This window comes from Camelus bactrianus, chromosome 20 (genome assembly GCF_048773025.1).
Source record: "Camelus bactrianus isolate YW-2024 breed Bactrian camel chromosome 20, ASM4877302v1, whole genome shotgun sequence".
Taxonomy (NCBI): Eukaryota; Metazoa; Chordata; class Mammalia; order Artiodactyla; family Camelidae; genus Camelus; species Camelus bactrianus.
In genome coordinates, this window is record NC_133558.1 from 21511714 (window position 1) to 21527931 (window position 16218).

A 16218-nucleotide genomic window follows, 5' to 3' on the forward strand; every position below is an offset into this window, starting at 1 on the left:
AGCTCTAGGCTAGTGAACTGAAGTTTGCCTTGAATCACTGAAAGAGTCACAGCCCCTCAGTAAGTCCCCAGATTCTCAGACTTGAGGCAGGTCATAGCCTCAGAGCCCCCTGAATGAAAGAGACTCAGGTTCCCTTGAGGAAGAGCCTGCTACCCCACCTAATTCATAAAGAAGCATTGGAAGGACTCACAAGAAACCAACATAAGGGCTGCGTGTAGGTAGAAGGACTGAGGATGGAGTGGTGCGTCTGAGAGTGGCTAAAAAACATTGGGTCCTGTTCTCCCAGCAAGGATGGGTTTATTTTGACACACATGTGTTTGGGCCCTGAGGCCCTTTGGAACTATGGGACTCTGGTGATTTGTATCAGTTTTCCCAACCTCTTACCAGCCCCAGGGCAGAGCATGGGAGAATGAGGGCGATGGAGTCAAGTTTTGGGACAGGACTTCTCAAAGCATTCCTTCTTATAACCTTTTGGTTTTTGAACCATGTAAATATATCCCCTTTATACAATATTAATTTATTTAACATTTTTAAAAGGAAGAAAAGGGTCAGCAATGGGCTATAAGCCCCAGGCCTGGACCTTGGGGTGTTCTCACAGAGCTGCCGTGTACAGTTGGGCAGGTTGTGCACTGCTGAGAGGCAAGGGGGGTGGTGCCTTTTTCCAACTGGGACAAAGGCACATGGTAGGTCCTGAACCTCCACCCATGCGCATACTCAGTGGGCCCTGATCACTTGGTCTGGGGCTGTCCAGGGTGGAAGGTGGGCCAGGCTGTAGCAGCAGGTGTGTTGCCTCTTACAGACACACCAGACGATCGTGGTGCAGCTGCTGCAGTCCACCACGCGGCTGCTTGAGTGTCCGTGGCTGCAGCAGCAGCACAAGGGCTCCGTGGAAGCCTGCATCCGGACCCTCGCCATGGTGGGTGAGTGTGCCAGGGGCACTGGCCAGCTCCAACCACCCCTCCCCTCCCTTCGCCACAGGGATGCTGCCCTTCCAGTAAACACCTTATCCCTAGGCTCACCTGTCATCTGTTCCTAGGTGGTTCTCAGTAAGTCCTTCTTGGTGTCTAACTAGCATCTTAGCAGTTGAGAGAAGCTATCTACTCTGAGTCAGTTCCCTAGAGGAGAGTGCTGGGTGACATCCCCCAGCCAGAGTTTCTTATGCTTGCAAATGGTCTCAGGCAGGAAGGAGGCCTGTAGATTGTTAGGGAGAGTTAGCTAAGGGGAGAGAGGTCGGGGAGGGGTCAGAGTAGAGCCAGGGTAGAATTATAGAGGCAGAAACTCCCTCCTGTTACCCAAAAAAGGGAAGAGGGCACTTCAGTCCAAGCGGGGGCCTGGGTCGTGGCTCCTGCACCCCAGGCCCTCGGTCGAGTTCATCCTGTCCCCCAGTGCGACAGCTCTGAACTTTGCCCCTCTGGCTGGCAGACCCCCCACCCCACACCAGCCCTCCAGCACCCTGTCCCCTCTCCCCCCAGCCAAGGGCCGGGCCATCTTGCTGCCCATGGACCTGGATGCCCACATCAGCTCACTGCTCAGTAGTGGTGCCAGCTGTGTGGCTGCTGCCCAGCGGAACGCTTCCAGCTACAAGGCAGCCACGAGGGCCTTCCCCCGCGTCACTCCCACCGCCAACCAGTGGGACTACAAGAACATCATCGAGAAGCTGCAGGTGGGTATGGGGCGGCCTGGGAGCTGCTTTGGAAGGGCCTGTTCTTGGGGAGTGTCCCTTCTGTGCTGCCCACTCTTGCCAGGAAGGGGCTAGTCGGCTTGTCTCCTCCTGGGGGCTGCTAGGGGCAGGGGACTGAGGGACCCCATTCCAGGGTTGGTGCTCATGAAGGGTGTCAGGACTCCCCTCACCACGGACAGCACCTTCCTGTTTCTGAAACACACTTCTGTCCACTGTTTTGTTTGCCTGTAGAGGGGATGTGGTGGGTTATGATCCCCATGTGGCCGGATATCAAGGCCCAGAGAGGGCAAGGGGATTGCCCAAGGTCACACAGAGCTAGAGGAGAGGCTGGGAAAAGAGCCAAGTGTGTGGCTCCCAGACAGGGGCTCTGAGCAGATAGATGTCATATGCTCTGTTCATGGTGGCTCTGTGGGCCCAGGCTCCCTCAGATGGTGGGGTACAGGCCAATCCGTGGGGCCCTTTGGTGTTGGGGATTGGGGAATGGTGGTCATGCGTGGTCATCTCTTGGGTGGGGGTGGCCCGGCCCACCCCTGCCCACCCCTGCCCACCCCAGGACATCATCACTGCCCTGGAGGAACGGCTGAAGCCCCTGGTGCAGGCCGAGCTGTCCGTACTGGTGGATGTCCTACACTGGCCCGAGCTGCTCTTCCTGGAGGGCAGTGAGGCCTACCAGCGGTGTGAGAGTGGGGGCTTCCTGTCCAAGTGAGTGGGATGCTGGGCTGGGCGTTGGGGTGGGCAGTGGTGCAGTGGCCCAGGACAGGGAAGGGCCTGGTGGTAACCAGACAGCCCTTAGGGTCAGAGGGCTGGGGTTGGGGACAGTGGCTGGAGGGAGGCTGTGGGGGCTGCCCTGAGTATGTCCTCCTTCTCTGCCGGCCAGGCTGATCCAGCACACCAAGGACCTCATGGAGTCGGAGGAGAAGCTCTGCGTCAAGGTGCTCAGGACGCTGCAGCAGATGCTGCTCAAGAAGACCAAGTACGGGGACCGGGTGAGTGCTGGGCGGGGCTGGAAGGCGGGCGGGCCCAGCCACGAGCTCCAGGGGCTCAGGGCCAGGACTGCTGGCTGAGGGTTCAACGGGGAAACATGCTACTGTGGGCCTCGCTCCCCTCCCCGCAGGGCAACCAGCTGCGCAAGATGCTGCTACAAAACTACCTCCAGAACCGGAAGTCCAGCTCTCGGGCGGACCTTCCCGACCCCATGGGCACTGGTCAGTACCGCATTTCCCCTGCTGTGCCCCTGGGCAGCCTGATTGCCCTGGGCCCTCCCTTCCACTCCTTGCCACTCCCTGCCACTCTGTCATCAGCTCCCCCTTAAGTGAGTTTGCCACTCCAGGCCTGGACCAAGACTGGTCAGCAATTGCGGCTACCCAGTGCCGGCTGGACAAGGAGGGGGCTACCAAGCTGGTGTGCGACCTCATCACCAGCACCAAGAATGAGAAGATCTTCCAGGAGAGCATTGGCCTGGCCATCCACCTGCTGGACGGTGGCAACACGGAGATTCAGGTGTGGAGTGGTGGGAGTGCTGAGGGGCTCACCTCCTGGGTGGGGCTTCCAACTCAGGATGGGGGACAGTGAGCCAGGGGCTGGGCTGCAGGGCTGGGTGCTGGTGGCCAGCAGAAGTCCAGCTACTCTGGGGCGGCTCTGCCTCCTGTATCTGCCCCTTGTGTCATGTGGCCCTTTTCTTTCCCTACACCCCCGCCCTGCTGCAGCCAGGCCTTAGCCTGTCTCCCACATTCTGCCCCCTCATTCTGTCAACCATTCTTGCCTCTCAGCCCCTCTTCGGGCCTCCTTCCTTCCTCTACCGCATCCTCCTCAGCCTTTGGTACCCAACTAAAAGCCTGCCTTCTCCAAAAGCCCTCTGATTCTCTTCTCTCCATTCATTCATTCATTAACTCGATAAGTCTACATTGAGTGCCTTCTGTGTGCCCGGTAGCGCTCTAGGTGCTAAGGAGGCAGCAGTGAACAAGGGGCAAAATGCACGGTTTCTTGGTACTTATATCCTAGTGGGGGCCATGGTCCCTAATCGTACTCCCTACATAATACAGAGAATATGCTGGACAGTGATAATTCAGGCAGGGGGCTTCGGGAGTGCTGGGGCAGGGGGGTATTTTGGAGTGATCGGGGAAGGCCCCTGAGAGGGAGACATTTGAATAAAAACTTGGAGGTGAGCATGTGGCAAAGTGGGGCAGAGCACCCGGGGCAGACAGAGCAGGCAGCAAAATGCTGTGAGGGGGAAGTGGCTGCTGTGGCTGGCAGGGCAGAGGTGGGGTGAGTAGTAGGTGCTGAGGTCAGAGGGGGCAGGCCCTCACGTGGCCTCATGGGCACTGTGAGGCCTGGCCTTCCTCTGGGGAAGATGGGGCCACTGCAGGGTTTTCAGCAGAGAAGAGACATGACTTAAATTTCAAAGGGACGTGTCTGGCTGCTGTGTGGGGAACAGATATAAGGCCAAGGGCAGATACAGAAGGTAGTGAGGAAGCTAGTGCAGGCCTCCAGCATCGCAGTTACTGACCCTTCCTCCTCCAGCACTGATGGTCCAGACCACCCCTCACACCACCCTTAATCGCAGGGCACAGGGATGCCTCTGTTTCTCCCACCTCAGTCTGGTTTGGGCACATCTGGGGGCCCATCTGTGTCCCATCCTTGTCCCTGTAGTACAGGATGGAGTGCCCAGGGGCTTCCCCAAGGGCTGCTGAGAGCCATGCCCAATGCTGAGGCTGCCCCCATCTCACGGTCTGCCCCCAGAAATCCTTCTACAACCTGATGACCAGCGACAAGAAGTCAGAGCGCTTCTTCAAGGTGCTGCATGACCGCATGAAGCGGGCTCAGCAGGAGACCAAGTCCACAGTGGCTGTCAACATGAATGACTTGGGTAGTCAGCCGCGTGAGGACCGGGAGCCGGCAGACCCCACAGCCAAAGGTCAGGGGTGCGGATGGGGGCATGGGTTACAAGGTGGGGGTGCCGAGTGGGGTCAGAGGGTACAAGGTGAAGGGGGGTCACGGGGCCCCAGGAATGAGGGCTTGGGGTATCAGGCAAGGTGTGTGGGCAGGGGACAGGATGGGAACACAGGCCTTTCCCAGCCTCACTAGACCTTGTCCCACAGGCCGCGTGGCCTCCTTCTCAATGCCTGGCTCCTCATCCCGCTATTCGCTGGGCCCCAGCCTGCGTCGGGGGCACGAGGTGAGCGAACGCGTGCAGAGTAACGAGATGGGGACATCCGTGCTCATCATGCAGCCCATCCTGCGCTTCCTGCAGCTGCTGTGTGAGAACCACAACCGGGACCTGCAGGTGAGTGGCCCCGCCCCGCCGCCCTGCCCGCCCCTGCCGACCACAGCCGAGCCCACCTCGCCCTGCCTTGCCCCAACCCCACTTTGGCCCCTGCCGGCCAGTGGCACGCCGATCCCCCCAAGCCCTGCAGCCCACAGAATCGCTGTCCCCTAGTGGGCCCCTGCCCCCTCCCTGCTGCAGCCGCCCCCTCCTGTGCTCCGCAGAACTTCCTGCGCTGCCAGAACAACAAGACCAACTACAACCTGGTGTGTGAGACGCTGCAGTTCCTGGATATCATGTGCGGCAGCACCACGGGCGGCCTGGGGCTGCTGGGGCTCTACATCAACGAGGACAACGTGGGCCTCGTCATCCAGACCCTGGAGACCCTGACAGAGTACTGCCAGGGCCCCTGCCATGAGAACCAGGTGAGCTGTCAGGGCGGTACATGGCCGCGTGGACGTGTGGGAGGACGGAGGCCTCTGGAGCTGCCATGATTCTGAGGGGCCTGGGCCTGGTGCCCCCCACCCCTGCCTCCCGCTAGACCTGCATCGTCACACACGAGTCCAATGGCATAGATATCATCACTGCGCTGATTCTCAACGACATCAGTCCGTTGTGCAAGTATCGCATGGATCTGGTGCTGCAGCTCAAGGTGGGGCCCGTGGCAGCCCGTGTGAACGTGCATGGATGTTTGTGTGCTGTGTGTTGAGTGTGTGTGTGGTGCAGGCATGTGCAAGCGTGTGTGATGTGCGCAGGTGTTAATGTGCATGTTTACATGTGTGCACAAGTGCACCTGTGAGCTAACGTGCAGGATGTACACTTGCTGTAGAAGCACACATGTTCTGAGTTTATCCGGGGGCCTCCTGTGTACGTGACTGCTATCTGGGGCATGAGTGTGTTGGCCACAGGGTCAGGGAAGGCGGCCTGTGAGTGGGCTGGATATGCAGGACCCCTCTCAGCCAGCCCCGGGGGTCAGTGGGGAATGGGAGGGCCATGGGACTTGAGGGCCAAGGCTGTTTTGGAGTAGTCAGTGGAGTGGGTGATAGGGCCCCTTAGACTGTGGCCTGTCCCCTCAACTCAGGACAACGCCTCCAAGCTGCTCCTGGCACTGATGGAGAGCCGGCACGACAGTGAAAACGCTGAGCGCATCCTCATCAGCCTGCGGCCCCAGGAGCTGGTGAGACTGGGCTGGTGGTCAGGTGGAGAGGGTTAGGTGGGGAGGCGGACTGGGTCGGGTATGTGCGGATGGGGATTGGGGCCCAGCCCGCACTATGTCGCGGGAAGAAGGCATTCGAGCATGCACTGCCCCGCCAGGTGGACGTCATCAAGAAGGCCTACCTGCAGGAGGAGGAGCGTGAGAACTCGGACGTGAGCCCACGTGAAGTGGGTCACAATATCTACATCCTGGCGCTGCAGGTACTGGCCCCGCCCCGTGGCCCCGCCCCGGCAGTCATTCCCCGACCAGCGACCACGCCCCCCTGACTGCGCTGCCCTCACTCAGCTCTCCAGGCACAACAAACAGCTGCAGCATCTGCTGAAACCGGTGAAGCGCATCCAAGAGGAGGAGGCTGAGGGCATCTCTTCCATGGTGGGGGCCAGGAGGACGGAGGATGGGCTGGGGTGTGGGGCGTGGCTAAGGCTGAGAATGGGGCGGGGCTGGGCGGGAGATGGGATGGGATAGCATCTGGGTGAGGCTAGGAATTGAGGGCTGGGCTATGACCCGAGGTGGGGCTGAGGGTGGAGCTGAGACCTCACAGCCTGGCTGGAATCTGGGATGAGGCTGGGGGCGGGTCTAGGAACTCAGGGAGGACCTGTGGCCCAAGGGCTTGGTTTGCACCTGAGTAAAAAGCCTGGTTAGACTTGGGGAGTGGGGCTCAGGACCGTTGGGAGACCGACTAGTGGCCAGGGATGTAACCGGGACTTAGGAGTGTGAGCAAGGTTGCTTTGTGGGTCTGGGGCAGGTCTGGAAGCCTGGAGCAGGTCTGGAAGCCTGGAGCAGGAACTAGGGTGCCCCTGAGCAGGACTGTGCAGGGTGTTGACTGCCCTGTAGGACTGTCTCCCTCTTTGGGGTTGGGTTTTTGTTGGTCTGGGCTGGGCTAGATCTGATCAGAGTTGGACTCAGACCTGGCAGGTGAGGCTCAGATGGCAGGCCTAGTGGTGTGGGGCTGCCAGACCTGACCTCAGCATCCCCTCGCCCCCAGCTCAGCCTCAACAACAAGCAGCTGTCACAGATGCTCAAGTCCTCCGTGCCTGCACAGGAGGAGGAGGAGGATCCCCTGGCCTACTATGAGAACCACACGTCCCAGATCGAGGTGTGGGGCTAAGGGCACTTAACAGTGATGAGGGCTCTGGGCTTGGCCCTCGGTAGTCAAGGCTCAACTGTGACTACGCACCTGTGTGCGTCCAGATCGTGCGGCAGGATCGCAGCATGGAGCAGATCGTGTTCCCGGTGCCCGGCATCTGCCAGTTCCTGACGGAGGAGACCAAGCACCGGCTCTTCACCACCACAGAGCAGGACGAGCAGGGCAGCAAAGTGAGCGACTTCTTCGACCAGTCGTCCTTCCTGCACAACGAGATGGAGTGGCAGCGCAAGCTCCGCAGTGAGGACCCCAGCACGCAGGCGGGCGGGGCTGGGAGCTGCTTGTGGATGGCCCTTGATGCCTCCCTCTCCTGCTGGTGGGGACTCCATCCCAAGGATGGCTCCGATCACACATTCTTCCTGAAGTGGGGCCTGGAGCTTGTGCTGGCAGTGGGGCCCCGAGTCAGGTGGGCAGACGGTATTAATCAGGGACCTGTCCCTTTCTCCCCCAGGCATGCCACTCATCTACTGGTTCTCCCGCCGCATGACCCTGTGGGGCAGCATCTCCTTCAACCTGGCAGTTTTTATCAACATTATCATTGCTTTCTTCTACCCTTACGTGGAGGGCGCGTCCACAGGTGAGGACACAGGGCTGGCAAGCAGGGGCCCTGAGCTCTCTGTGTCCACTCTTTCAGTTTGGGCAGAGCCTGGGGGTCAGCCAGGCTCTGGGGAAACAGATAGAGTGAGGAGAGGCACCCCCTGCACTGCTCTCTGGTTTCTGCACCCCATCGTGGGGAGACACAGGCAGTCCAGTGGGGCAGACAGGGTCTTTGATCTCTGGAGACAGAGACCAGTTATGGTAGCAGCAGCTGGAGAGGGCCTCATACCTTAAGCCTAGAGATGAAGGTGTGATGGGCCAGGCCCTAAAGCCAGGTGACCAGGAATTTACAGGGAAAGCTTCCAGAAGGGGTGGCTTCTGGGATCTGCAGGGGCCATGGGCTTGAGCAAGCCGCACTCACCCCTGCTCCCCGGCCCCTAGGTGTGCTGGGCTCCCCGCTCATCTCGCTGCTGTTCTGGATCCTTATCTGCTTCTCCATCGCGGCCCTGTTCACCAAGCGCTACAGCATCCGCCCCCTCATTGTGGCGCTCATCCTGCGCTCCATCTACTACCTGGGCATTGGGCCCACACTCAACATTCTGGGTGCCCTCAATGTGAGTGCCGGAGGGACCCCACCCCAAACCCTCACGCTCACCTGCAGTCGGACCTGAAGCTGGCCTGCTGCCTCACACTGGCCACTATGCTGCCCCATCCCCCTCATCCCTGTGTTGGGATCCCAAGCTCATTATAGACCCCAGGTGGGGACCACTCCATGGCTCCTCCATCCTCCTGGGCGATGAGGGGCAGCGGGCACTCAGGGCCAGCCAGGACTCACTTTGGAGCAGCAGCTTCAGGGCTGCTGTGTACATGGTGTTAGCTGTGCACCGCCCAAAGGCACGTTGAAGATGTCAAAGATTTGTGTGTTCTGGCAGGAAACTGTGCTTTGAGCAAGATGGGGGGCACCGTTTCTAACGTACTCAGTCACCATAAAAGCCAAGGGTGATCTTCTCTGACCCATCCTCCTTTAGCTGCGTCTCACTTTCTTCCTGGAGCAGGGGACCCAAAGGAATTGTCTATTCTAGTCCCAGGAGCCCAAATGAATTTCTGGAAGCATTTTCATTAATGCTGTGTCTGCCAGGCTGAGCAGGGCTGACTCAGATCTACTCCACTGGTCATGTCCTCTACTCTGGGCACCGGGTGGGCATGACAACAGGGGTGGGGATTCAGGGTGGGTGGTAGGGCACTGAACACCATGCCCTACACTTGCCTCCAGCTGACCAACAAGATCGTGTTTGTGGTGAGCTTCGTGGGCAACCGTGGCACCTTCATCCGAGGCTATAAGGCCATGGTCATGGACATGGAGTTCCTCTACCACGTGGGCTACATCCTGACTAGCGTCCTGGGCCTCTTTGCCCACGAGCTCTTCTACAGCATCCTGGTAAGGCCCCTGGGCGGGGGTAGGGGGTGCTGGGCAGGGGTGCAGGGGAAGTTGGGGATTCCTGCTGGTTGCTGGCAGTTCCCCATCACCAGTTTCAGTCCAGTTCTCTTGCTGCTGGGCTGGGAGGAATGGATTTCCAGTGTCTTCCTCCACTGGATCCCAACCTGGCTACTCCTGGCCCCTATTGGACCCACCTCCCCTGGATGGTGGTGGTTCAAGCCTGGACTCTGGAGCCAGACCACCTGGGTTTGCATCCTGGATGTGGCCCCTAATAGCTGTGTAACACTGGGCAAGTTACTTAACTGCCCATGCCTCAGTTTCACCATCTGTAAAATGCGAATAATCAATAGCACGTACCCTCTAGAATAAACTGTGAAGGTAAAGTGAGTTAACACGCAACAGTCGTGTAGCGTGTGTCCTGGCACATAGCAGGTGCACCGCAGGAGCTGGCCTTCTCCCTCCACCTGTGGTATTTGCTGCCTGTTCCACCCTCACGCCTTCCCCTGGGCCCCTCCCTTTCCTCGGCCTTAGAACTCCAGGCTCCTCCCAGAAGCCTCCCCGTTGGCCTGGTTCCGCCTGCCTACGTGCAGACCCTGCTGGAGGAGGCTGTGGAAACCACTGGGAGGCGGGCAGCCCTTGGGTCCAGCTGGGTCCCTGTCTCTGCCCTGCAGCTCTTTGACCTCATCTACCGTGAGGAGACGCTGTTCAACGTCATCAAGAGTGTGACCCGCAATGGCCGCTCCATCCTGCTGACTGCCCTGCTGGCCCTCATCCTGGTCTACCTCTTCTCCATCGTCGGCTTCCTCTTCCTCAAGGATGACTTCATCCTTGAGGTTGACCGGCTGCCTGGCAACCACTCCAGAGGTCGGGGGGGTACCTCTCCCAGGCGGGTGTGTGGGGATGAGGGGACCTGCACAAGCAGCCAGCATCAGGCCCAGGACCTGGGAGTGCTTATTGCCCCAGGCCACTGCCTCAGTTTCTCCTTTTGTGTTCTGGGTCGGGGATAGGGTCTAGCTTACGCCAATCTGCCTCCCTCTTCCCTGAGACAAACTGAAGGCGTAGGAGAACCTTGGGTTGCTCTTGCTTGTAGCCTCTGTCGTTCATGTTAAACAGTATTCGTGGGGCTGCCTATGTGTCAGGGCTGGGGGTGCAGACCCCTTTCCTTGCCCTTAGAGCACAGCCCAGCGGGGACAGGTACATGAAGACCCTTCACTTCTAGCCAGAGTGAGGAGCTGGTAGGATCAGGGCAGGCTTCCTGGAGGATGTGATACTGGGGACAGAACCGGGGGATAAGGCCAGGCATTGGGACCTGCTGTTGACCTCATCCCTGTCCCCTCCAGCCAGCCCCCTGGGGATGCCACATGGAGCTGCCACGTTTGTGGACACGTGCAGTGGTAACAACATGAACTGTGTCTCAGGGGTCTCAGTGCCTGAGGTCCTGGAAGGTGAGAGCAATGTGTCTCGGGAATCCAGGTGCAGTGGGTGGAGGCGGGTGGCCTGGCCCAGGTATGAGTATGTGCTCCGCTCACAGAAGATAAGGAGCTGGACAGCACGGAGCGGGCCTGTGACACTCTGCTCATGTGCATCGTCACCGTCATGAACCACGGGCTGCGCAATGGGGGCGGCGTGGGCGACATTCTCCGCAAACCTTCCAAAGATGTGAGTGCCCCCTGCCCGCCTCCCCAGTCCACGTGGCCTGGCCTGTTCGGGTCAGCAACTGTGAGGGCTCTGCTCTCAGGTCACAGCCAGTTCGAGTGGCTTGGCCTCCCTTGATCTGCAGGATCGCAAGTCCTGACACATTTGCACCCTCTTTGCCCCACTGTCCTCCCCACTTCCATGCAGTGACGTAGCTGAGCTGTCCCCACCCGTCAGCACAGGCATCCCCACCAGCTCACTGTAGATGCTCTAAGGAAAGACCTTGGCGCCGAGCTTTCTCGGACTGGGGAAGGTGTGAGTCAGACAGCGGGTGGGTCCCCGGCCACATGAGCTTCATCCTTGAGGCAGAGGCCCAGCCCATGCCTGGGGCGGCAGGATGGGGAAGCTGAGTGGCTTCATGAGGAGACCTCAGGATTTGACTCAGCCCAGCATTCCCAGAATGTCAGCCTGTCCCCAGTGGCACAGGGGTGAGAAGTTTCTCCCTGGCCCGACAGAGGGTTTCTAGAATGAGTGAGACAAGGTGTCCTGAGGGCAGGCAGGGGAGTTCAGAGCCGCTCTTCCCCAACCCAAAGTTAAAGGTGGGCACAAGCCTAGCCCCTAGGCCTAGCTCCCCACGCCAGACTCCTCGAGGTCTTTGTCCCGGCTACTGTGTTCTAATCCACACTCAGGGCACTGGTTGTGATTCTCCATGGAGTGATTCTGGGTCCACTCTGCCATCTTCAGGGCCCTGGGAGCCAGAGGCCCTCATTTCCTTCTGCTGGGGGCTGGGCTCTGAGTCCTGCCTGCCTGGCCTTGCTGCTTCCCCCTGCAGGAGTCTCTCTTCCCGGCCCGTGTGGTCTACGACCTCCTGTTCTTCTTCATTGTCATCATCATTGTGCTGAACCTCATCTTTGGGGTGATCATTGATACCTTTGCTGACCTGCGCAGTGAGAAGCAGAAGAAGGAGGAAATTCTCAAGACAACGTGCTTCATCTGTGGTGAGGCCGGGTTCCTGCCCGTGGAGGCTGCGGCCAGGCTGGGGCAGCCTGTGGATCAGGCTCTCATCTGGGCCCATGGCAGCCTCAGTTGGGCCCTTCCCGGGTTCCTGTGGCCACTGGGGAGCCCTGCCCTGGAGTTGAGGGCTTGGTGGCTGTTTGCTCATCCCAGAATTTGGGGGAACAGGACCCTGCCTGAACTCGGAGTCATGGAAAGGTTCAGGAAAGGGCCTCAAAAACCATTCCTTTAAATTCTCTGGGGTTCAGATGAGGAAACAAGTCCTGCCAGTGGCCTCAAACCTCTGGTCTCAGTCCAGGGCTTTATCCCCCTGCTGTGAAGTGCTAGTCCCCTCACCAGCCACTGCAGGTGGAGGAGCAGGCAGCACCTGGGACAGATCCCTTATCCAGCTAGCCCTGCTGCCCCGGGCCGTGGAATTCCGGCGTCTGCTCTGCTAGTCCTCGCCACTGCCATGGCAGGGCGGGTGCTGTGCGGCCGAGTGGCTGGTGCTTTAAATAGAAGTGACCTAAATAGCCCTGATGGGCTGTTGCCTGCGTTCACCAGGACTTTCAGCCCTAGTACAGATGTCCCCACTCCATCAAGAGGTGATGTCCACCCCACCAGGTGGCCCCATAGTGGCTCTTGGAGGCCGGTGGGTTCAGCCTTACCCTCTGCCTTATCAGGTCTGGAGAGGGACAAGTTTGACAACAAGACGGTGTCATTTGAGGAACACATCAAGTTCGAGCACAACATGTGGAACTACCTGTACTTCATCGTGCTGGTCCGCGTGAAAAACAAGACGGACTACACGGGGCCTGAGAGCTACGTGGCCCAGATGATCAAGGTGTGGGCCCCGGTGGGGGGAGGCCACATCTGCCCACGCTGACCCTGGAGGCCTGGGGCGGGTGACTTGAGACAGCTGTGGACACTTGTTAAGAGGCCAGCAGGGGAGTGAGGAGCAGCTGGAGCCGGCCCTTGGCTACTCAGGAGCCCTGCCAGCTGCCTGTGCTGCAGAAGGGCCTCACACTCCTCTGTGTGGGCTCTGGTGTTGGGAAGAAGCCCACAGCAAACCCGTCAGCCCTAAATGATGTGTGTGGTGCCCTGTGGTCTGTGGGTGCCTAACGTGAGGTGGCGTGGGAGGAGAGCACACCCTCCTGGGGCAGGCCATTCTGAGGGGCCTTTTCTAGCTGGGTGAGGGAGGGCAGCTTCCCGAAGCCTGGCTGGCACCTGGAAAAACTTTATCAGACTTAGGAGAAACCAAATATAACTCCAATTTAGTATGGAGTTAAGGCAGTGAACAAGGAAAAAACGTCTTGTAGCATTTAGGGTAAAGGAAGCCCATCAGTTCCATCAGATGTAGGGCACCTTCAAATTACTGCACAGCGGGAGGAAGGTGTAGCTCAGTGGTAGAGTGTGTGCTCAGGATGCATGAGGTCCTGGTACCTCCATTAAAAAAAACCAAAACCGACCTTTAAAAAAAACCCAAATTACTGCACAGCAGATTAATTGTAGCCTAAAAGGGAAGACCTATTTAGTAGGAAAAAAAAAGGTGTGGAGATAGGATTCTATTTGTCTCTTAAGTGCATTTTGGACTGATCTTTGAGTACAGGTGTATCTGTTGAGCTGGGAATTCACAGCTTGCAACAGGCACCGGAAAGCTGCTTGGTGCCCCTCCTGCTCTGCCTCTGTCCTGGGAAACACGGCTCTGCCTCATGTATCAGGCGCCAGCCGTCCTCAGCAGAGCCCCCGCTCCCTCAGTGTGCCATCTGTCTGACTTGCATCTTCCTGGGGTGTGGGGTGTGGGGTGTGTGGGGCGGGGAGGAAGGAAGGAAGGAGATTCAGGGTCTGGGTGCAGAGGCCTTCCCTCCACGTCTTGCAGGGTGTTCAGTAAACAGATGGTGCTGATACTAGTGGGAGATCTGAGGCTGTCTAACGGAAGTCAGGCTGTCACAGTGCTGCGGCCTTAATGCCCACAGACAGTTTGCTGCCAGCTCACTCTGGCCCTGGGGGAGGACCTGGGTCAATTCAGATTTTCCCATGACACATCCCTGGGGAGTCATTTTGCCAAGGGTGTGGCTGCAGGCCTCCCCGCCCTCCACAACTGCTTTTCCAAATGAGGCCTTCCTAGGCCAGGCCCAAGCCTGCTCACCCCACTGCTGGTGTTTTTCAGAACAAGAACCTGGACTGGTTCCCCCGGATGAGGGCCATGTCCCTGGTGAGCAACGAAGGGGAAGGAGAGCAGAATGAGATCCGGATTCTTCAGGACAAGCTCAACTCCACCATGAAGCTGGTGTCCCACCTCACTGCCCAGCTCAACGAGCTCAAGGAGCAGGTGGGCATCCCGGCCCTATCCTGGTTCCACCCTGCGCAGCCTCAAGGGCTGTCACTGAGCAGTCACAGCCCAGCCTGCCATAGGGCAGGAGGGAGAGGGTGTTGGGGCCTTCATGCTCCTCCTGCCCCTTCTTGGGTCTGGGGTGGAAGACAGGTTCCAAACACTCTCTTCCCTCCATGGAAAGCTAGCTTGGGGGTGGCAGCCCGTATCTGTGCGCCCCTGAAAGATGCGGCTGAGTGGAAGCTTGGGGCAGGTGTACTCTTGCTCCTGGCAGCTGCAGTGAGTCCCCCCGAGGCGTTCACTGGTGATGGGGGAGGTTAAGGCCTCAAGATCCCCTCTTGCTCAGAGCAGCCTTCTCCATCTGGCAGTGACTAAATGAGATCAGGCAGCCCCTCTTTTAGGCGGGGTGCTTTCCCAGCTGCACCCAATCAGGGGGTTGTGACAGGCTAATTGAGGACAAGGGTTTGGGGCTGACATCTTCACTGCACCCTGGGGGGGCCCTGGCCTGCCGCCAGTGCTGAAAGGCAGCTGGGTCCACAGGGGGAGGGTGGGCACCAGCCCCTCCACTGGGCAGCCTGACCTGCCCTCCTGGCCTCTGGTTAACCCTAGATGACGGAGCAGAGGAAACGCAGGCAACGCCTGGGCTTCGTGGATGTCCAGAACTGCATGAGCCGCTGAACCGCGCCATTGAAGGCCTGACACGGCGCAGTCGACACTGGAGAGCTGTGACTGGCAACACTGCCTCTTCCCTGGGTCGGGTGGCCCTGCCAGCCTCTCACAGCTAGGTGCCCACCCAAGCCTCAGCTCCCACTCTCTGCCAGAACCTCCCAAGCCAACCCAGGCTCTGACCAGCGTGGAGGGGGACCCACAGAGCTGACAGTTTTGCCCAGACTGAGCCCTTAAAGACTCAAACTCTGGGACTCAGCTTACCTTAATGCCTTAGAGGAAGATAAGTCCTTTGTCCCTTAGAACAGCAACTGATTCCTTTGTATTCCTCCTGTGGGTGAGTAGGGGCGGGGTCACCTCTTTATTCTCAGCACTACATTTTGGTTGCTGCCCACCTCTGGAGGGGGTGCAGTAATGCTGCCGCTAGTGATTTTAAGGCTTTGTTATTTAACTTATTCAGACGCCATGCTCAGTCCTGGCCAGGGCTGCACGGCTCCCTCCGTGCCTCAGATCTGCTGTAGACAGTGTGTAGACCTCACTGTCCCAAGTCTATGCCACCCACTCTGGCACGGCCCCAGGTGGACTAGTGACCCAAGGATGGAAAGCCTTGCTCCTAGGACCTGCCTCTTCCTGGGGGACAGTCACACACCCAGGTGACAGGGCTGGGGTGTGTTAAGTGGGTGGTTTTGACTGCTTGTTTTTTTTTCTTTTGGTGTAATGTTTTACAAATCCTTTGGCCTGAGAACTAACATGTTAATTGCCTTAAATAAATTAATAGAAATCTAGTCCATTAGAAAGGGATGCTGTTTCCCATACTCCCCAGGGGCTGGGTTAATGTGCTGGTGGAGGACAGAACAGGAGGCCCTGCCTGCCTGCCTGGCTCACCTCAGGCTCTTGGGAGATGCTGAGTGACATCCTGTCTCACAGGGATTCCTGCACAGAACTGTACTGCAGTATAACTGGTTTCTGTCATAACCCTATGTATTTTATTTTATGTATTTCAAAACATACTAAGAAGTCCAGGTACAAATGAGGCTAAGAACCCATTTCCACTACTTCCTGACCAGGGGTGCTGTCGGCCCTGCCCTACCCCTCCTCTCAGCAGTGTTCTTGACTGAAGAAATCTCAGGTGGGGACTATAAACACCTATCAGTAAGAACCAAGGTTCCGTGGAGTAATAGGATGACTCTGACCCTGTGTGTATCCCCAGCCAGGAGGCCTCTGTCGTGCGGCCTCCCACAGAACCTGCCCAGAGGGCTGAATTCAATTCCAAGCCAAGGCCTATCAGTAGTTTAAGGTATGCTGTCCCTTAAG

The 16218-nt window shown here is 58.4% G+C and overlaps 1 protein-coding gene across 2 annotated transcripts in view; it reads left to right on the forward strand.

The window, feature by feature from the left end:
- Positions 1 to 15689, forward strand: part of ITPR3 (inositol 1,4,5-trisphosphate receptor type 3) — a 64469-nt gene extending 48780 nt beyond the window's left edge. The window contains exons 34-58 of one of the 2 annotated variants that reach the window (XM_074348504.1): positions 800 to 920; positions 1473 to 1663; positions 2235 to 2383; positions 2559 to 2667; positions 2796 to 2886; positions 3012 to 3181; positions 4421 to 4595; positions 4780 to 4964; positions 5168 to 5368; positions 5485 to 5595; positions 6025 to 6120; positions 6258 to 6359; positions 6445 to 6531; positions 7145 to 7255; positions 7351 to 7543; positions 7755 to 7880; positions 8282 to 8454; positions 9114 to 9278; positions 9950 to 10142; positions 10619 to 10723; positions 10813 to 10937; positions 11746 to 11911; positions 12590 to 12750; positions 14077 to 14238; positions 14848 to 15689. In XM_074348504.1, coding sequence (XP_074204605.1) covers positions 800 to 920; positions 1473 to 1663; positions 2235 to 2383; positions 2559 to 2667; positions 2796 to 2886; positions 3012 to 3181; positions 4421 to 4595; positions 4780 to 4964; positions 5168 to 5368; positions 5485 to 5595; positions 6025 to 6120; positions 6258 to 6359; positions 6445 to 6531; positions 7145 to 7255; positions 7351 to 7543; positions 7755 to 7880; positions 8282 to 8454; positions 9114 to 9278; positions 9950 to 10142; positions 10619 to 10723; positions 10813 to 10937; positions 11746 to 11911; positions 12590 to 12750; positions 14077 to 14238; positions 14848 to 14916 — 3537 coding nt within the window. In that variant the 3' untranslated portion in view covers positions 14917 to 15689. Of the gene's footprint in view, positions 1 to 799; positions 921 to 1472; positions 1664 to 2234; positions 2384 to 2558; positions 2668 to 2795; positions 2887 to 3011; positions 3182 to 4420; positions 4596 to 4779; positions 4965 to 5167; positions 5369 to 5484; positions 5596 to 6024; positions 6121 to 6257; positions 6360 to 6444; positions 6532 to 7144; positions 7256 to 7350; positions 7544 to 7754; positions 7881 to 8281; positions 8455 to 9113; positions 9279 to 9949; positions 10143 to 10618; positions 10724 to 10809; positions 10938 to 11745; positions 11912 to 12589; positions 12751 to 14076; positions 14239 to 14847 lie in introns of both variants that reach the window. The other variant, XM_074348503.1, reaches the window with a different exon arrangement.
- The last annotated feature ends 529 nt before the right edge of the window (positions 15690 to 16218 follow it).